General features: G+C 39.9%; 1 protein-coding gene across 2 annotated transcripts in view; it reads left to right on the top strand.

The window, feature by feature from the left end:
* The window catches only part of LOC111867107 (sarcolemmal membrane-associated protein), a 78,058-nt gene that overhangs the window by 35,326 nt on the left and 20,795 nt on the right, over nt 1-21,937 (top strand). For both annotated transcript variants that reach the window (XR_002843291.2, XM_023856630.2), the window contains exons 14-17: nt 3,483-3,546; nt 13,198-13,334; nt 17,489-17,666; nt 19,317-19,500. Coding sequence is in view for 1 of the 2 variants with exons in the window: in XM_023856630.2 (XP_023712398.1) it covers nt 3,483-3,546; nt 13,198-13,334; nt 17,489-17,666; nt 19,317-19,500 (563 nt within the window). In the remaining variant the exon portion in view is untranslated. The remainder of the gene's footprint in view (nt 1-3,482; nt 3,547-13,197; nt 13,335-17,488; nt 17,667-19,316; nt 19,501-21,937) is intronic.

The following is a 21,937-nucleotide window of genomic DNA, read 5'->3' as shown; positions in this document are numbered from 1 at the left end:
TTTAATATACAACAACTCACCACATGTCATCTAATCAGAGAATATAATTCTCTGCTCCCTCATGGCTCTAAGTATGAGTGTCATATTGCAGATGGTACTGTGTTGTTACAAAATCAGTAAATGAGTTTTGCTTGAGTGAGGTGAGTAGTATTTCATGAATATCAGAACTTGGTTTGTACCTTCAGGAGGTGGAGACTATGTGAGTGAACTGTCCTGAGGTTTTTCATGGTTGTGTAATGTGCCATGACTTTTCTGTCTTCCATCCTTTTTTCTTTCCATATCATTGTACATGATTATCATCTCATCATATTGAGTGCAGTTAATACCCAATCACTTTATGGTGACCTGTGGCTGGTGAGAGAGCTGAAAGTAATGCTGAATTCAAGAGAGTGAGCTTTGGTGCTGTGCTAATGTCAGAAATAGAGGTAGTGACAATATACGAGGGTTGTACTGAAAGTCATGAGCAACAATTTTTTGTAAAGTAACATGCTTTATTATTGACAAACCTAATACACCACCTCAATCTACAGACCTTTCTTTATTTTTCCAAATAATCGCCACGTGTTTGTACACATTTCTCCCAGCGTTCTGGGAGTTTGAAAATTCCCCTTCTGTAAAATTCCATTCCAGCCATCCGAAGGCACTGACGCACTGCTTTCTGAATTGCCTCCCTTGTCTCAAGACGTCCACGCAGCTGATCCTTCACAAATCCGAAAAGATGGTAGTTGGAGGGTGCCAGATCAGGTCTATAGGAAGGGTGTGGAAGAACTTCCCACCCCATCTTTGCAATTGCTTGGAATGTGAGGTGAGCGGTGTGGGGGTGAGCGTTGTCATGCAGGATGATGATGTTTCATCCCGGACGTTTATCGCGTAATGCATGATGGAGCTTGTGCAGCGTCTGGACATAACGAGCAGCATTGATGGTTTGCCCAGGTTCCAGGAATTCGGCCAGGATAAACCCCTCTGCATCACAGAAGACTGTGCCCATCACCTTTGCAGCTGATGGCACTGTCTTTGCCTTCTTTCTTGATGGAAAATGCAAATGGTGCCATTCCATACTCTACCATTTCGTTTCAGGCTCAAAATGGTGAAACCAGCTTTCATCACCTGTCACAATACAGAGCAAAAAAATCATCACCTTCGTGTCGATATCTCTGCAGCAGTTCTGAGGTGATGGCTTTTCGCTGACCTTTGTAGTCTTCGGCCAATAACCGCGGGACCCAATGAGCACAAACTTTCCTATAGCCCAAGCTTTCACTCATCTTCTGTACTGCACTATGCCCTATTCCAAGTTTGCAAGCTATTTGTGTCCACAGTCATACGCCTGTCATCTTGAATGATCTCATCCACTCTTTCCTTGTTGCTTTCAGTTGAGGCTGTTTGAGGATGACCGCTCCAAGGCTCATCTTCGATGTTGGTGTTCCCATCTTTACAATGTTTCACCCATCTTTGAACACTGCTCGCACCCATGCACACACTTCCATAAGCACGCTGAATTCTCTGGTGAATTTCCTCAGCAGGGATTTCCTCTTTCACAAGAAATTCGATGACAGCACGCTGGCGAAATGACATATCGTTGTCAGCCATTTTGTTAGGAGTGATACTGGTCATATGATGCAAGCTATTGACGTCACAAGACACTCAAGGTTAACATAACGGTTCCACCTACCACCATACTGTCTTTCATCTGCTGTTCCCAGGTTGCATGCAAAATAAAAGTTGCTCATGACTTTCGGTACGACCTATGTAGTATAGGTCTACAACCATCATTGGCATGAAATTAGTTTATGTAGCATCTCATAATTTTTACTATTTTGCCATTAAACCCATGATTGATGACTGCCTCTCTTGTTTGAGTATGAGAAGTTTTTTTTTTTATAGATTGCATGGTCATGGCACATTAAAATGTGATGTCTTTGTTGTCATATCAGTACACTAAACATTCCACATTCAACCTCTCTCATACACAGTTATCAGCATACTTGATGCACACCCACTGTGATATAAGTTTGTGATAATCAACTTGATGAAGTTCCCAGTGCAAGTAAAACTTGGTCTCCATAAAATAATGAAATAATGCATTGCCATTTAGTGACTTCATTGACCTCCAGTCTTAATAAACTGAATATTTAGGTCAAATACGAGGAGTGTTCCGTATATAATGCCTCATATTTCTTTTAATGAAAACTACAACAGATACAGAAAGCATAATAAACAGTTAAATAGAGCAAGATTTCAGCGACTTACAGTAATTTTTCCACATAATCACCACCATTCGTTATGCACTTTTGCCAGCGATGAACAAGAGCCTGTATGCTGCGTTCGTAAAAGTCTGCGCCAGCAGAGGCAAGCCACTTTCTTACAGCTGCAGTGACAGCATCGTTGTCTGGAAGATGTTGCCCACATAGTCCATCTTTCATAGGCCCAAAGAGATGGAAGTCTGAAGGTGCTAAATCGGAGCTATAAGGTGGATGTGGTAGGACAGTCCAGCCAAACATTGCATTGTGCGAGGTGGTCGCAAACTGGTATTGGGTCTAGCATTATCGTGTTGCAAGCGAAGGGTTGTCTGCTTCTGTGGCCTGACTTGGGAAATGCGGGCTGCCAGCTTAGTCAGCGTTGTCTTGTAGCATTCAGAATTGACAGTCTCACCATGCTCAAGGAAATCTAACAAGATCACACCCCGCCTATCCGAAAAGACTGTGCTCATCACTTTCCCTGCTGATGGCTGTGTCTTGAACTTCTTGGGGAATCCGGATGTCGCCACTCCATGGACTGTCTTTTTGATTCCGGCTTGTAGTGGTGACACCATGTCTCATCTCCGGTGATGATGCTGTCCACAAACTTGTCACCTTCAATCTCAGATGGGTGCAACAGGTCCTGACAGACTTCCATTCGAAGAGTTTTGTGGTCCTGTGTAAGCATCCACGGGACCCACCTGGAACAAACTTTGCGATAATCCAGCTTCCCCAACATCGTTTCCAATGCATTACAGCCGATATTAAGCCGTGCACACAGTTCCATGGTCGTTATCTGCCGATCTGCAAGAATGAGCTGATCGAGGTGCTGTTCATTGTGAGGAGTGGCAGCTGAGTGGGGATGCCCAGGATGCTGTTTGTCATGCACTTCACTTTCGCCACTGTTGAAATGCGCTACCCACCGCCTCACTGTGCTGACATCCACTGTATTGTCTCTGTACACCTTTAGCAAGCGTTGATGGATGTCAGTGGGTGCAATTTGTTTGGCAGTGAAAAATTTAATAACACATCTCTATTTCATATGCACTTCTATGTCAGACGCCATTTTGGTAGACTGCTTTGCTGTCACCATATGTCGCATGACAACCAAACTAACAGTACATTGGCGGGAAGGGTCAACCTTTACTACAACACCAACATCCAACTCAGAAGTTACGGATTAACACAAAAAAATAGGAGGCATTGTATATGGATTGCCATTTGTACTGTAATGATTCATTGTTGCAGGTCTCCCATGAGGCAGGTTCCAGTCATGCGAAGAGGCTGAAAGCTGACATTGCTAAACTAGAAGGTGAGACCTATTAAAGAAGCCCTCCAAGATTGAGAATGCATGTGAATGGGTAGTAAGTAGCTGCTTTTTTGGATAAGGGAAATGTAATCTTGTGATACAAGCATATACCAATGATTTTCAAGCAGATGCCATCTCTTCTGGCAACATGGAAGCACAGACAGAAGTATGGCCTCCAAGAATTTTGCTGCATTACTTACCCTGGCCCTATGGCAAAGGAGTTCATGCATGCTATAGATGAATATCTTTGTTTTAGCTACACATTCTAATCTGTAAAATGCCGAATCTATGCAGTAGAAGGATTGTCTTGAATATAAAACAAATTAATTTTCACAAAAATCATTATTGCTCACTTCTAATATTGTTTTTGACCTTGGTGAAGGGAACAATCTGCCAATGATTTTTGTTTTGAATTAGAGTGGTTCTACTCATGCATGTTAAACACTTCTGCCTCAGAGTCATACAAATCCTCTCTTCAGACATACAGTTCACAGATTCTGGAATATAGACTTTCTTCTTGTAGATAAGGGGGAGTCACAGAATATGTTTTAATAGTACCATTGCATATCATGGGAGTAATTAGCTTGGAAAGCAAACTTGTAAGTATAGTTCATGCAGAAATTTGTTGTGGAATGGAAGTTGTAGCTGATGAGGAATCACTTGTTATAATGAAAATTTTGGGAAACTCTTTATATATATATATATATATTGTCGCGTGTCTTGAGTTCGAAGCTCGTTGGTCACGTGTGTATGTCCAAATCCTGTCGGTCACGTGTGTAAGTCCAAATCCCACTTCTGACACCAGTTGTCACATACTGGGTGTATAACGCGACAAATAACTTCACGCCGTATTTGATATAGGGAATTTTATTTCACATTCGCACTTACAATCACCCAAATTACAGATTGACAATTACTGCTATCTGCAGTATCACAAATAGTACACTCCAAATGCCAGAATACAACTGACTAGTTGCTGGCTAACTCAGAACTAACTCGGAGGTAGCTCGAGGACTGACTCGTAGGTAGCTCCAGGACTAACTGTGAATAGCCTTCGCTGCGCCTCATGTAGCCTCGATTGGACAATACAGAAAACGGCCACGTAATAAGCACCCTTGTTTCCTGGCGCTGTGTTGCTAGTAACGCTAGCGGTAGTAACCGCTGTTACCACCGTCGTCTCTTGCAATCCTGTTTACCCGTGCTGCCCTTGGTGATGTCATCGCTGTTGACTCTCTTTGCATAGCGACTAGGATGCTAGGACTCGGCTAACTTCGGCTCACTTCGGCTTTGCTCGGCGCATCACGGCTGGCGGGGGGGGGGGAGGGGCGTCATCCATAGCTCAACATGTCACAATATATATATATTTATTTATTTATATTTGTCACTGCTGCTTCAGTAAGTGCATGTATGAAATCAATCATACTTCACTGTGTAGGTTATGTTGTAGGTCTGATTTGGGGAAGGGAACTAAACTGACACATTTCTTAATGAAACTGTTAAAGAATCTGTGTCTGGATGGAGAAGGAAACATGTAGACCAGTTTAAGATCATCTCACTATACAGAAACTGCATTGTCAAGTGAAATACGGTGTTGATGTCTTAGTACTTCATTATATTTGTCATGTGATCACTAACAGTGCAACATTTAATTGTATAGTGTGCTTGGTTGTGCATTAATATTGTTTGTATCTTTTGTAGAAGCTCGTCATGATTTGGAATTGTGTGTAGAGCATTACGTCTGCATGGTGATTGTTTTAAAAGGTTTGGTTACACTTCATTTATGTTCCAGCATGCTCTTTCTCGCTTTCTGCATGTGAAATTCCAAGCCCGTAAGTACAGGGTTTGTGGGTATGTTACAGAATTTTGCTTATTCATTCATGGATTGTTTAATATTTAGTAGTTTGATTACATTACCTCTTTGCTCATTTTTAACAATACTTTATGATTCAGAATTTTACTGCTCTTTGTTAATCTGACAAGTTTTACAGTACACGCATGTATACACACCATATTAGAGTGTGTGTCACTAAGGTTGTAGTTTGCTTGTAACATATGTCCTGAAGAATGTTATAATGAAAGCACACTGTCAGTCACTTGAAATGGATCAACTTAACAAGTTGGACTGTATAAAATAGTGAAAGATCTAAACATCTGTGAAAGATATTTTATGTCTTAATCCTGTACATGAGAATTAATTTAAAATTATCTGGAAAAATACTGATCACAGCAGTAGAAAATTTATTCTCGTGAATACATTGGTCCTGTTACAAAAGGTGAACTTCAAAATCTGGAGTTGAAGCAAGATTATTATTATCATGGATGGAAAGCTAATTGAACAGGTCACCATTTTAAAATTTTTACATTGTAAAATATTGTCGCATGACTAGATTGACTGTAAACTAACTCATTGCTCCAGTTGCCCTGCTTATAACATCTCAGCACAGACCACACAGAAAACAGTGTTCCTCTCATACTGTTCAGTTGTTGCTTAGTGGGCCACACAGAAGACACCATTCCTCTCTTGCTGTTTACAGGTTGTTGCCTAGTAACAGGTCTACCTGGGCCACGCCATAGCTCAAGCGGTTGCTGGCTTTCCACCACGGCAGCCCGTGTNTTGCCTAGTAACAGGTCTACCTGGGCCACGCCATAGCTCAAGCGGTCGCTGGCTTTCCACTGCGGCAGCCTGTGTTCGATCCCGGGTCTGGTAAAGTGGGATTTGTGGTGGACAAAGTGGTACTGGGGTAGGTTTTCTCCGAGTACTTCGGTTTCCCCTGCCAGTCTTCATTCCACCTATCATCTGGGGCTGGTACAATAGGCCAGAAGTGGCCACAGTACAAGGGACTTAGTCCCACCCCACTAGCAATAAAAAAAAACAGGTCTACATGCCACAATATTATATACGTGGTGTGTTCAAAAAAGTATCGAACCTTATTTTTTCCTGCGTAAACCAATGAAGCGTGAGAGGCTCCCTTCAGTGGAGATGTGGAGGGGACATTCATGTGGAGTCTTGAATTTTTTCCCGCCCTCAGAAAGCGTCAGTCGCTGGCAGTCGGCCTATGAGTGAGGACGTGTAGTGAGCGCTCGTCGGATTCCAGTAAGGTGTAAAATGACGGAACAACATGAGCAGTGATATTGCATCAAATTTTGCCAAAAGCTTGGTGATACCCAAGTGGAAACCATTCGCAAGATTCAACAGGCTTTCGGGGACGATGCCATGAGCAACTCACGGATAAAGGAGTGGTACAACCGCTTCAAAGATGGCTGCACATCAGTGGACAGCGAACCGCGTTCAGGCAGACCCTCAGCGAGCCAAAATGAGAATGTCATTGAGCAAGTGTGGACTTTGGTCATGGAGGACTGTCGTATCACAGTCTGAGAACTTGCAAACGAAATAGGAGTAAGCATTGGATCGGTACATTCTATTTTGACCAAGGATTTGGGCATGAGGAGAGTGTGTGCGAAATTTCTACCGAAACTGCTAACAATGGAGCAGAAGCAACGCCGTCTGGAAATCGCACAGGACATGCTGGACAATGCAAACAGTAACCTCAACTTTCTGAACACCGTGATCACAGGCGATGATGAGTCGTGTGTTTATGGGTACGACCCGGAAACCAAGATGCAGTTGTCACAGTGGAAACATCCAACATCCCTGAAGCCAAAAAAAAGCACGGCAGGTCCGCAGCAATGTCAAGGTCATGTTGGCCGTTTTCTTTGACTCCCGTGGCGTTGTGCATCATGAGTACCCACCTCAAGGCCAAACCATCACAAAGGAATACTACCAGGAGGTCCTTCGTCGCCTTCGTGATGCTGTGTGGCACAAACGACCGTATCTGTGGGCAGCAAAAACTTGGCAGCTCCATCATGATAACACACCTGCCCATTCTGCTCATCTGATTCAGATTTTTGTCACCAAACACAACATCCCTGTGGTTCGTCAGGCTCCCTACTCCCCCTACATGGCTCCATCTGACTTTCGGCTATTTCCCAAGCTGAAAATGCCACTGTAAGGAACCCAATTTGAGTCAAGAGAAGACATCATGCGGAATGCGACGACCTGGCTGATCACCGTTCCAAAAGACGCGTCCCAGAAGTGTTTCCAACAATGGTGGAAGCACTGGTAGAAGTGTGTGCATTACCAAGGAGACTACTTTGAAAGGGATTAGGGTTTTGTACCTCAAAATCAATAAATGTATTTCTGCCGACCAAGGTTCCATACTTATTGAACACACCACGTAGAAATATATCATATCAAAATATCATACATGAAGGAGAAACTTAAAATGCTGTTATAGCTGAGTGACTTTTAGCTTCTCAAGAAGAGTGTGCTCTGTAGCATGGGAAACTCATATAGGATGAATGCATCAAGAACTTCACCCGCTTTTAATCATATATAAATTATATATCAGGTAAAGTGGGTTAATGTTCTAATTTTCTCCATATATTTTGTGTTTAGTTTCTGTATGTACAATGGTGGTATCACCTTATATTGTGTTATCTGTGAAGACTAAGAGTATATTGACCTGTGTGATGAATCACAGTTGTGCCTAACTTCTTTTGCAAGAGGTTTAATGAACAGAAGTTTGATATCAAATTATTTTGTTAAAAATTAGCATTATTAGATGTTATTTTGAATTTAGCCAAGAAATAATTTGTAACTGAAATAGGAAACAGGAAATTAACAATGTAGAAACAATAGTAGAGTGAATTTACCGACTACACAACACGTTTTTTATCACCTTATCACTACATGTTTCGACCTCAAGAGGTCATCTTCAGGTGTATGAACACGGCTGTATAATTACACGCGGTCACATTCACTTTTCATTCATTCGACCTTGTATCTTTTCCAGACTTACGCTCACTAATATATCGAGTTCTTTTATAAAACACAGGTTAAAATTATTATTATTCTAATTTAATTGTTAAAAGTTAAAAGTTCGTGAATCGAGGTTCAGTTCATGTCATTGGTTACACTTTCACTTGTTTTTCGGTCTCATTTTTACTTGTATCTAGTTCTTTTTGAACTACTAAGGGTGTTCCATATACGTACAATGCCTCCTATTTTTTTAAAGAAAACTACAGCACATACAGAAATCAAAATAATGCAGTTAAATAGAGCAAGATTTCAGTCACTTACAGCTATTTTTCCACATAATCACCACCATTCGTTATGCACTTTTGCCATCGATGAACAAGAGCCTGTATGCCACGCCCTTAAAAGTCTGCGCCAGCAGCTGCAATGACAGCATCATTGTCTGGAAAATGTTGCCCACTTAATCCATATTTCATAGGCCCAAAGAGATGGAAGTCTGAAGGTGCTAAACCGGGGCCATAAGGTGGATGTTGTAGGACAGTCCAGCCAAACTTTGCAATGTGCGCGGTGGTCGCCAAACTGGTATGGGGTCTAGCGTTATCTGTTGCAAGCGAAAGGTTGTCTGCTTCTCTGGCCTGACTTGGGAAATACGGGCTTTCAGCTTAGTCAGCGTCATCTTGTAGCGTTCAGAATTGACAGTCCCTGGTCGTTATCTGCTGATGTGTTCGGATGAGGTGCTGTTCATTGTGAGGAGTGGCAGGTTAGCAGGGTGCCTATGGCGTGGCTTGTTGTGTACTTCACTTTCGCCACTGTTGAAACACACTACCCACCGAATCACTGTGCTGACATCCACTGTATTGTCTCCGCACACCTTTAGCAAGTGTTGATGGATGTCAATGGGTACAATTTGTTAGGCAGTGAGAAATTCAATAACATTTCTCTTTCATACACACTTCTATGTCAGACGCCATTTTGGTAGACTGCTCTGCTGTCGCTATCTGTCGCATAACAACCAAATTAACAGTACATTGGCGGGAAGGTTCAACCTTTACTACAACACCACCAACATCCAGCTCAGACGTTACATATTAACACAAAAAAATAGGCATTATATACGGAATTCACCACGTAGTTTAGTTATTATTGTTAAAAGTTCGTGAATTGATGTGCAACTTATGTTATTAGTTAGACTTTCACTTGTTTGTGCGGTTTCACTGTTCTTCTGCATTCTTTGATGTTGCTGGATCTGTTATGATCGTTGTCGTGATGGGTACTGATCATAACAGATCCAGCAACATCAAAGAACGCGGAAGAACAGTGAGACCTCACAAACAAGTGAAAGTGTAACTAATAACATAAGTTGAACCTCAGTTCACTAACTTTTAACAATAATAATAACTGAAGTAGTTTAAAAAGAACTAGATACAGTAGCGAGTGTAAGTAAAAATAAGACCAAAAAACAAGTGAAAGTGTAACCAGTGACATGAATTGAACCTCGATTCATGAACTTTTAACTTTTAACAATTAAGTTAGAAGAATAATAATTTTAACCTGTGTTTTATAAAAAGAACTCAATATATTAGTGAGCGTAAGTCTGGAAAAGATACAAGATCGAATGAATGAAAAGTGAATGTGACCGCGTGTAATTATACAGCCGTGTTCATACACCTGAAGATGACCTCTTGAGGTCAAAACATATAGTGATAAGGTGATAAAAAACGTGTTGTATAGTTGGTAAATTCACTCTACTATTGATTAAACACACAACAGGATGCAAGAAACGATTAAAAAATGTAGAAACATTTCATTTTTCTCTATGTAAGGTAGTGTCTACTGAACATTACAAATAGTTGACAAATATATTTGAATTTAGTTGAATGTAATTGTCAGTCTGTCCCATATCTTGAAATTAAATGGTTTTTGACAAGGATAAAACCCACAGATCCGTGTGCTTCTGAAGAACATTTGCTTTCAATTTATGCATGCCTGAAATTTTTAATGGTGCTGAAGACCAGTAATGGATATTGTAGTCTAGCAGGAAGTATTCCAGCTGTATACATAGAAGTTCCCTTTATCACAACTGTTGCATGAACTTGAATTAATTATATACAGTTCTTTATTGTTGGAGCATGTTTTGACTTTTTGGCTGTCATCTGTCATCAGGCCGTTCTACACTCATTGTGAGCATAAGTGTTAATAGCTACACATTGGCCATTGTTTGCAAATTTTGGATGCATATGTATAATACAGTTATTGGAGAAGCATACAAATTATAATGGTTTGAGCTGATTTTCAGTGTATTTTGTCCCACTTTGTTAAAATATTTTTCTTAATACTTTTAATTTTAAGTTGTCAGAAATTTAAAATGATTTTCTCTCAATATAATGTATGCAGACTGTGGAGTATTAATTAGTATTTAACATTGTTAACCACAGTGGTTGTTTTTAGATGTTTGGTACTAACAGATTTGCAAATAGGTTCTCCATTGTATATTTTTCTTTCCATGTATAGTTTGTGGACTGTCTCTTCCAGTTGTTAACTGGTTGTGTATTGTCTGTTGTAGAACATGAGTTTCCATTTTTTATTTATTTTTCTAGCCTTGACTTTGTGATGCATGTGTTGTCCTGTATGTGTAGTTTGGTACAGTCTGTCTTCCAGGCTTTGCATTTGTTTTGGTTTAGAATGTGGTGTATGTATTACTTTTTATTTCTTTTGTTTATTGTACATGTTGAAGAAGATGTCCATGTGCAGTTGACATCAGAAGAGTACATATGTGAACACTATTTTCAAATTAACTTGATCATATGTTGTCTGAGTTATTGACAGCATCATTAAAGAAGCTACAAATATATAGACTAACTTAATGAAATCTGATTTTTACACTACGTAAATTGTTATTAAATATGTACCATCTTAACTGATCTCTTGAATATAACATCGCTTAAATGCCAACAGTGAATTTTATGAATATTTCATTAATATTCACCGTTTTGAAAGTGATTCAAAGAAAAGACAAAAGCCACACTGAATGCAGAGTTTCAGTATATGTGAGTTAAAAGAAGTTGAACATTTATACATTTCAGCAGCAGGAGTATTTTAACCATGAACTTTATGCAGTCTGTTGCAATTAACTTTTATTACTGCATCTATCAACAAAATATTGTTACTGTATCTTAACTTTCCCTATTTAGATTGCCCTTTTTAGGCTGAAATATGTTTATACTTTTGAAGTACATTGGTTACCTAACGTACTGCCTGCTTGAACATTATCTTTTTTATTCTATTTATGTTTCATGTGGTTCTCAGAATATAGTGATTATTTCCATAAATATCGTTAACCAGCTGATCTCTTTAATGGAGAACAATATTTTCTCTGAGGTATGGTAAGGACTGAATTTTTAAATATTATTTAGTTGAGCTTCAGCCTTTAAAGGATAATAAATGCCTTATTTGCTTGCTTTTTTATAATTTGCCAATGTTTGAAGAGAACAATTTTTTATGATATAACACCATACAGTTTGTTGAAAGTCAGTCACGTCTGTCTTCAGGGTTGAATATGCTGAGCAAGATACCAGCGTGAAAGCATGTGGCAAGCCAAGTAATTGGCTGGACAGAAATTTCAGGTTATATAGGAAACAGGAAGGAAATGGAAGAGTGGACTTCAGTTCCCATTGGCTCACCATGTGACAGAATGAAACTACTGGGTTGTCATGCAACCACTGAGCAAACCGGTAGGAGACAAGAACAGGAGTTTATGATGGCCCTGAAAAGGTGCGGTTTTGCTGGTCTGGGAAAAAGACAAGGAAAGAGTGTAAAGGTGTGTTTGGCTGGGAACAGATGTGTAAGGGGGAGAGGTCAAGTGAGTTGAGTTACAGGCATGCGGTTGGGGGATGAAGGAACAGAGGAAGTTGGAGGAAGCCAGGACATCAGTGTGGAGACTATTGACTGTCTTGAGAGGGCATATTTTGTGCCCTGATAAGGGCAGTGTGCATTGACCTGTGTGTCCCTATGGAAAACCCAGATCTGCTGTCATGTGATGGAGGCTTCACATGATCTTTCAGAGAACAGATGAGAGGTTTCCATGACTTACTTAGACAGAAGCCAGCCAATTACTTGGCTTGCCACCTGCTTTCATGCTGGTATCTTAATCAGCTTATTTGACCATCAAGATGGAGGAGATATGTTCCTTCAAAACATCAGTTGACTTTCAGTGGACTACATACACAGCGTTATATCCCAGAAGATAGTACTCTTCATAACCACCGCTGTGAGAACCTCAGATCCTACACAGCGCTATATCCCAGAAGACAGAACTCTTCATAACCACCGCTGTGAGAACCTCAGATCCTACACAGCGCTATATCCCAGAAGACAGAACTCTTCATAACCACCGCTGTGAGAACCTCAGATCCTACACAGCGCTATATCCCAGAAGACAGAACTCTTCATAACCACCGCTGTGAGAACCTCAGATCCTACACAGCGTTGTATCCCAGAAGACAGAACTCTTCATAACCACCGCTGTGAGAACCTCAGATCCTACACAGCGCTCTATCCCAGAAGACAGAACTCTTCATAACCACCGCTGTGAGAACCTCATCCTACAGAGCGCTATATCCCAGAAGACAGAACTCTTCATAACCACCGCTGTGAGAACCTCAGATCCTACACAGCGCTCTATCCCAGAAGACAGAACTCTTCATAACCACCACTGTGAGAACCTCAGATCCTATGTTCCTAATGTTTATTTTATCTTTTCCAAGTTTTTATTTATCTGTGAATTGAACATACATGTTAGTAATATGTAAATAATGACATAGTCTAGTTGTAATGCATAGAGTTACTTGCGGAGTCGCGTGGCAAGAAGCGTGATGCTGAGGCTGAGCAGCAGCATTATCAGCATGAATTAGATTGTGCCAAACTCAAAATGAAGAAAACCACAGAGGAGGCAAACATGTTGAAGCACCAGCTGCAGGCAAGTTATGTTGATCTTTAAGATTTAGTTTTCAGGTTTTTAATTATTTTCTGCTCCAAATCCTCTGTAGCAAGAATTACTAACTTGCTTAAAGAACTGTGAACACATTGTAAACATGAGTACATATTCATATTCGGTAACAGAATTCACCTAACCTCAAAAAGTGATAATATGCATGTGACATGCAACAATATTGTGATGTATAGACTTATTGCTAGGCAAAGACCATGAAACAAATTATAAGTACAGCCATTGCTATGCAGTATGTAAATAAACAGATGGCCATTTCTGAGCAACCGCTTGGTAAACACATTCTCGCAGAAATGAACATGCATGCAGCAATAGAAGAAAGGTGTTTTCAGTGTGGTCCATGCGGAGGAATTATAAAGAAGACAATCCAGTTAGTTTAGGGTTGGCAGTTCAGTTGAGCTCTGCAAGGGAGGCTGGGAAGAGGTGGTGATCCTGTTGAGAGTTGAAAGTTAGGCTGTGAAGAAAAGAATTGCAAGAGTGCAGCTGTGAGACGAAGACTTTATGTGTGCTGTAGTTTTAATGAGATTGTTATAAAATCTGTTGTCAAGATAGATACAACTCATGAAGACTTAGAAGACTTAGCATATGCTAGTGATTTGGAAACTGCAGTGGAGCTTGATTGTTGAACTGCCGCACTATGGAAGTGGAACAAATGATGGTATGCCTGCTGGCTGAAAACAGAATCAACAGGAAAAATGGACTCACCACAAGAAGACGGGTGTCAAGCTAAAGGAAATAAGGGCTAGCCAAGATGGATGCCTGGCTAGCAGATATGAGGACATAGTGAAAAGAGACTGTGGCCTGCCAAGAAGTGATGGAGGCATGTCTAGAGAGTAAGGAACCAACCTCAGAAGAAATAGAATCTGTGGTGGAGCTTGAGGGGGTCCCTAAGGAAGAGGTCACAATGAAACCTGTCAGAGCACTGAAGAAATGGCATGTAAACTGGAATCTAGCCTTAGGGCTCCTCGGTCAGCTGAAGAAATGAACCCAGGGCAGTGGTGGGTCCTGGAAGAAGTTGGCTGCTGCATGCAGAGGGATGACCCACTGTGCCATTCCTGCATGGCATAAGGGACAAGGCTAGGACTGTTGCAAGAGGAATCCCTAAAGGACAGATGTTCAAGAAGGGACATCAGGCAAAACTGAAAGGCATCACTGGAATAAGGAACTAAAGCTCAAGACAGGAGCCACGTCTGGAAAGCAAGGCAGCACTCGGCAGGATCTTCAGGAAGACCCAAGAGCTACAGGTCACAAAGTAAATAGTTTGGACTTCCATTAGACTTCAGAGAACAAGTGACTGGAAATTGTGGAAGGGTCAGCCCCCTCTGAAACGAAAAGACAGCACACAGAGCAGGAGCCAGCAGTGTAAGAGCATTGACGGCTCTTTGAACTGTTGGTCACACCAAGTGGAGGAAGACGATGGTCATAAACTTGGACTGCCTCACACCTTATCAGGTAGCCACTCAGGACAAATGGCCTTAAGGAGGGAGCAGTGGAGTGGTTGGAGAGTAGACACTGCAGAAAACTGAGCCACAGTGAGGAAGGTGAGACCAAGCACAGCCCTCGGGAAAGAAGAAAATCAGTATGCCTGTAAGCTATACAGGTTGATGGAACTTAAAAAAAACCATGAGTATAGCTGTTGCTGTGTAGTAAGTGATTAAAAAATGGCTGTTTCTCTACAATGGCTTGGTGAACACATTCCTGTGGAAACGAACACACATACAACAAAGAAGAAATGTGTTTTTTGATGTGATCTGCATTGAGAANTGGAGTGGTTGGAGAGTAGACACTGCAGAAAACTGAGCCACAGTGAGGAAGGTGAGACCAAGCACAGCCCTCGGGAAAGAAGAAAATCAGTATGCCTGTAAGCTATACAGGTTGATGGAACTTAAAAAAAACCATGAGTATAGCTGTTGCTGTGTAGTAAGTGATTAAAAAATGGCTGTTTCTCTACAATGGCTTGGTGAACACATTCCTGTGGAAACGAACACACATACAACAAAGAAGAAGGGTGTTTTTTGATGTGATCTGCATTGAGAAGTTATAAAGAAGACAGTTGGAACAGTCTAGTTCAGTTGAGTGTTGGCAATTCAGTTGAGCTCTGCGGGGGAGTCTGAGAAGAGCTGGTGATCCAGTTTAGTTTAGAGTTGGAAGTCCAGCTATGAAGAAAGTGTTGCAAGAGTGCAGCTGTGAAGACACTATGTGGGGTGTAGTTACTGTAGGACTGCTATAAAATCCATTGCCAGGATATAACTAGTGGAGATTGACAAAATTTATCATGTGCTAGTGATTTGTAAAGTTTTGAAATCGGTGATTAGTGCCGTAATTACTTGTACTTCCGAGTCATGGGTATAAGTGGTCAATAACTCCAGTCACCAATCCATATCCAATCTGTAGTCACTAACATCATGTGACAATATATCAAATTAAGTTTTCTTTTTATTATATTATTCACAGAATTACTGGGTTCTTGGACTTTTTCCATCGTTTGGTATTCTAGAAAATATACAACACAGCGTTTGGGAAGCTGGATCTCTTTCTGTCCTCAAGTGAAGGGGAGAAGACTCCTACTCAGTTGGGCCCTATCAAAAGAGCTGATCTCAATCCAGTGATTCTTTCTAATGGGCCCAGCTGAGTAGGTATCTTCCCCCCCCCCTCACCTGAGGACATAAACAGATCCAGCTTCTGAAATGTTGTGATTTCTATTTTATAGAATACTGGATGATGGAAAAAGTAAAAAAAAAAACTCAGTAATTCTGTGTGTTATACACCATCATCAGAATCCTTTAGAATCTGTTATATTACTCTTTAATCAAGCAAAGCCTTGGTTTTGGATGTCAAAAGGATGCTACTCAAGGGAAATTGAGAGGTGTTGTGAGCCAAGAAATTTTTAATTTTAATTCTTCATATGGTGAAAATACAGTAAATGTCTGTAGTACTGTTTTCCATCTTTTCTGTTTAAGTAAGACTGTCTTTGCTGGAGGGATGTTTTGCTGGAGATGTTTTTACATATGTGGTCTGACAGTAAAGTTCGCGAACTCATCGTGGGATAAGTGCTGCATACTTCATTGCTAAATATCACTGCGGTCACCTTCAGAGCACTCCCCTTGAGAAGCTATGCACTGATGCCAGCACCTAGTCCATCCTTCAAAACAATTTTGGAACTGGTTTTGTGTAATGGCCTTCAGAGCTGCCATTGTATTTCTTCTGATCAGTGTCATTAAAGTGCCTTCCTTTCAATATTTCCTTTATCTTTGGAAACAGAAAAAAGTCACTGGGGGCACTTGCACTAACATCTCTCTGATTTTGCCAAGTTTAACAAGAAATTTATTGTTCATTTGTTGCTCTAATTCAAGCTCCAAAATTCTTACTATGGCACACCAAAACATACTCAGACAGTAATAGATGCCACTCAGAAAGAGACTACCTTAGATCAACAACAACACAGCTGTGACACGCTGATATACAGTCATCATCAAAGTGTACTGAAGTTTCTGTCCACTGCTGCCACAGCAAGCACATGGTGGCGAGTTCATGAACTTTATTGTCAGACCTCGTATATGCTTTATGTCAACAAATAATGCTATTGACAGACTGGTTGAAGCTTGGGACTGAATACCATGGAATAGTGGATAGTAGTCCACCTTCATATATAGGAGGTTTGGTATTTGAATCTTTATACAACAATCAGCAATTTTGACATTTTTTTCATGGCTTCCCATAAACCTTTCACCCAAGCAGTACCTTAAAATAGGTCACCACTGATACTTTCAGCATTGTTTCCAATTCGTCATTCACAATTATCCTGCCGTTTGATACCATGTAACCTGTGCAGAGTTCAGAAAGTCACCAAATAAACTTTATCTATCAGTCAGCATCAAATGTAGTGTTTTTTATGACTGTTAACTTATCAATAACTGAAGATCATGCTAAAAATTTATATTATGCACTAGTATGTAATTCAGTATGTAGCCCATACATAATAATAATAATAATAATAATAATAATAATAATATAAATTCTGTAATTGTTAAAAGCAATCCATGTTAGAAAATTATTCATGAAAATTGTTAAAAATTCCATTTGTTATACTGTAGAAATAGATACATAACCATTTTCTATTATAGGCAGCCCAAAATCAGATGCAGGAAAAGTCTGAATCAGTAACCAGATTACACGAACAAATGCATTGGCTTGAAACATCAGCTGATGAGGTGAAGTTTCAAGTATTACAGTTGCAGGAACGGCTCCAAGATGAACAGCAGCGCAGTGTTCAATATTCTGAGGAAGCTGAGGCCTTACGTTGTATGTCAATTTAATGTTTATAAATGCAATAATTGCAAAACATGGGATTCCTTTGATGAGAAAAGTGAATGAATTCTGCCATAAGCAGCTGATTTGGCAAGATGCTTGTTTTGGTAATTAAGTTGGCAAGAGAAGTACATTCACTTTTGACCATCCAAGAAACATACTAAAAATGTGGTGTGTGTTGTTACATTGTCACATGATAAGGAATCTGTAGATGAGACTAGGGGAAGTTGCCATCCATTTGGCAGTATAATATGGTATTGGGTGGACTGCCACCTCATCATTTACATTTTATCATTTATCCACTGAGATAGTTTTATTACAAGAAGTAAAGACTTGATGGTTCATTTTCATAGTATATCATTTGTAATTCTTTCACAAAATGAGTGGAAGACTGTAAAATTCTCATAAGAAGTTTAATTTTCTTATATGTTATGGTTCTTTTGATTCATGTTAATACTGAAAAGACTTAACGTGCCATTAACACCACTAATAAATTGAAAGTCTTCTTCTAAGAAAATTGTGCATATAAATTTTTCCCTTATATTCCCTGTGTGCGTGAAAATGGTCAAATTAGCACCCTTAAAATACACAGTATTACATTTACAGGCTAACAGAAACACTGTTAAATATGTGCAGTCAGATTTATTCTCTAAGGTGTTTGTAAATGTGAGGCTTTAATAAAACATCAGTTTGTTAGGCACACTTCTTATGGACCACTTTTTGAATTCCTCCTCAAAGAAGTTAAGATTACAACATTGCTATATGGAGTGGTGAATAAGAAGTTCAGGAAATAATATAAACATTTTGAATGATTTAGTTAACAAGTGCAAAATTTGAAGTGTTGTCATTATGTAATAAGAACATAATCACATTCAGAATATCAGAAAATTATTCGATGAAATGTTGAAAAAGAGAAAACAATTTTGTGAAGGAAGTTTGGGTGCTGTGGTAAGAACTGCCATGACCACATTTCACATTTTTCACCTTCACCATTGAAAGAAATATTGAGTGTGTATAACTGAAACTGATTAAAGTTTGTAGGGTAATGTAATGTCACACTGGGTTATAGCATAACACCTTTGCCTAAACATCTATGAGGATATGTCATGCCTTGAGTAAGCAGCCTTCTGTAAGAAAAGTCATGTGCGCAGTGAGTGACAGTCCCCATTGTATGTGGAAAATAGAATCTGGTAACTTTTACGTGGTGATGCAATGATCTGTGTCACTATCTGATGATGATGCATCCTCAGAGATGTTTTAGTTACAGAGTACCAACATTTTAAACATGCATGTCATGTTTGATGTGTCAATCCTGTGAATGTATCTAGCAGAAAATAAAGTCAGACATTAGATACTGGAATGATTGAAATATGAAACTGAACTGTTGGATAAAAAGTGTATTGTAGCCATCTTTATTATGAGTATTGTTCATGACACTGCACTATTTGAAAATTGTAATGACAGTTAACCTATCACAAATGATTCAGGATATGAGACTCAGAATTCTGCTCTTTTACAATAATTTTCATATTCCATTGAAAGCAAAAGTATGATTTTAATTGATCTTGTGTATGTTTATGTAGACTGATGGAGTGTTTTAATGGGTGTATACTGTGTCTGCCAAGATTACATTTTACTATTCAGATCAACTGATGGAATCTCAGCAGAGTGCGAAACAAAGCCGTAATGAAGCTGAGCAGATGAAAGACAGACTGAGAGCCGTTCAAGAGGAACTGAAACATCATGCTGGTAGTGAAGATAATAAAAGTCAAGAAGAATGGATCCAGGTTAGGCAGCGGTGCAAGGCACTGGAGGCAGATAATGCCAGGTATGTGTCAGTTTACTGAATGTTGTATTGGTATTGAGTCTATGATGTATATCTGTTTGACCTGCCCATTGTAAGTTGCTCTTACAGCAGGCAGTAGGCAGTTTGTGCAGAGCCAGTCAATACCACAATGTTCCATACTTTAGGGCTATTCTTAATTGCACGAAAGAAAACCAGCTGCCCAAGAAGAATTTAAATGAAATCATATCTGGCATTAATTCCCATGTCTGTTGTGGCATGGTTCGAGGGAGTGGAGCATTTCCTCCATGAATGGAAAGTGGAAGGAGAATAAATGTGTTTAAGCGAGAAGGGTCACAAATCAAACAAATATAATTTTTATTTTTTTTGGGGGGGGGGGGATAATAATGGCTTTCCACGCAGCTAACATACAAATGCAGTGGTTTCCAAAACTCAGCACTGGCTCCTCCTGGAATTTCAATATTTTACCAACTACAAAAAGGTGAAAATCAAGAGGGCTATTATTTATGGTGATACATCGTGTATAAAAAAGTAAAGTTACCCTCTGTGCTTAACTGATTAAGCACTATGTCATGAAGGCATATGGGGGAGTGGATGTATAGATCCACATTTTTCTTGGCCTTGGAATTAGTTGGAGGTGAGTGGTCAGCTTTAACCCTGGGGAAAGAGCCCCTCCCCTCTCAAATAGGAGGATGGATGGGCACCAGAGTTGGTGTGGACAGTGTGGAGAAGAGAAGATTCTTGACCTTACCAGGACTTGAACTCCAACCCCTCAGTCTTCCAGCCCGTAGTCAGTCACTGTACCGACTGCGCTATCCCAGCTCCTATATCGTGTGTATGGTTGTTTATAATCTTGTTAGTGAGTGCTCAGTGAATTCAGGTTAATTAATTCAGCATCTTGGATTACTGTAATTATCTCTATGTGGTTTGGATCCTATGGGTAAGTAAAAGTAAAGCTATCCCTGTAACAGGCCGTGAAGGCCCATAGGGTTGTTAGACGTTGAGGGTCCCACATTATCTAAGACAGTCGGCTCAAAGATGGCAGTAAGGTTGTCAGACTTAAGCCCCGGCTGCCCTTTACTCCCCAGGAATTTATTTAATTAATTCCTGGTACTCATTTCTGTTAGAGGCTGAGTTGACCCCTGGGCCATAGTGTGGCTGGAAGGATTAGGTCAATTGAAAAGAATCCAGTGTCCTCATCAGGACTTGAACCCGCGACCTTCTGGCTTGTAGCATAGCCCCTCAACCAACTACGCTACTGTGTGTCCCCTGCTTCCTTTGCTCTTATAATTTGTAGTGCTCTTTGTTAAATTGTTGTTTGTTCCAATATAGAGCTGATGTTAACATTTATGTCACATGTTTTCAAGAGCTGGAAACCTGTTTAGGTTTTTTGACCAGTACTGTTCTTAATATCTAGATCACCCAGCTTTCTCAGAATAAATCATCCCATATCAAAATTTTTCTGTGTCCATTTCCTTAAGGTCTTCCCCTTATATCTGAAGCCACTAAATATTATTGTCAGTTCTCAATCAGACATCATTGATACCTCCACAAGTCTTCTTTTGCCACTTAATACACAATCATTTGTGCTGCTTTCTTGTCAGAAGTCCATGCGTATTTATTCATTTTCATGACATGGGAATATTATACTCTTGATAGTAGGTATTTTGATGTAGCGGGCTTTGTAGGCAGAAAGGATAGTTATGTAAAACTTTACTTTTCCCATATCATATTTGAGCATCCTGTTACACTCACACAATATATATGAGACAAACACCGTCTTAAGTGTAACAATTTAATTGTAGGAGGAGGGAAAGAAAAAAGAACTACAATTAAATTGTTACACTTAAGATGGTGTTTGTCTCATATATATTTACTTTTCCCTTTATTGAAGTTATGGAACATTGCCTAATGGAGCAAAATAGGTTGCAAGTATTTGGACCCAAAGGGATGAAATGAATGGGTAATAGAAGAAATTATACCATGGCCAATTTTATAATTTACAGTCTAATTTTAGTAATGTTAGGGTAAGTATATCATGGAGATAATAATAAGGTAGACATATAGCATGGATGGAAAATGAATAAGATACGCATACATAAATGTGAAGGGGATTCTTACTAGGGAGACAGATGGATGTGGAGGAATAATATTAAGATTAATCTTGAAGAAACTAGTTATAATGATACAGAATGAGTTAAACTATCCCCCTACCTCCTCCTTTGTCTCCCTCCTGATCCTTTCCTCCCCATCCCCTCTGCTTCAACCTGTTCTGCCTTCTTGACTGCTAAGCAGTTAAGGAGTAATTTTTAGTTGGATGGCCCAGTATAGTGGAACCCTCATTTAGCATTCAGTTTAGATTATTCCAAGTCAGTAATCTCGATGTTAAATTCCCTCCATTTCCGATTTTCCCTGGTTTAGTGTTTTCCTCCAAAGAAACCTTATGTGGGAGATGTGTCGC

The sequence above is a fragment of the Cryptotermes secundus genome, unplaced genomic scaffold, assembly GCF_002891405.2.
Source record: "Cryptotermes secundus unplaced genomic scaffold, Csec_1.0 scaffold277, whole genome shotgun sequence".
NCBI classification, from domain to species: Eukaryota; Metazoa; Arthropoda; class Insecta; order Blattodea; family Kalotermitidae; genus Cryptotermes; species Cryptotermes secundus.
The sequence above is the reverse complement of the archived record's forward strand: the minus strand, read 5'-3'. Positions and strand labels throughout refer to the sequence as shown.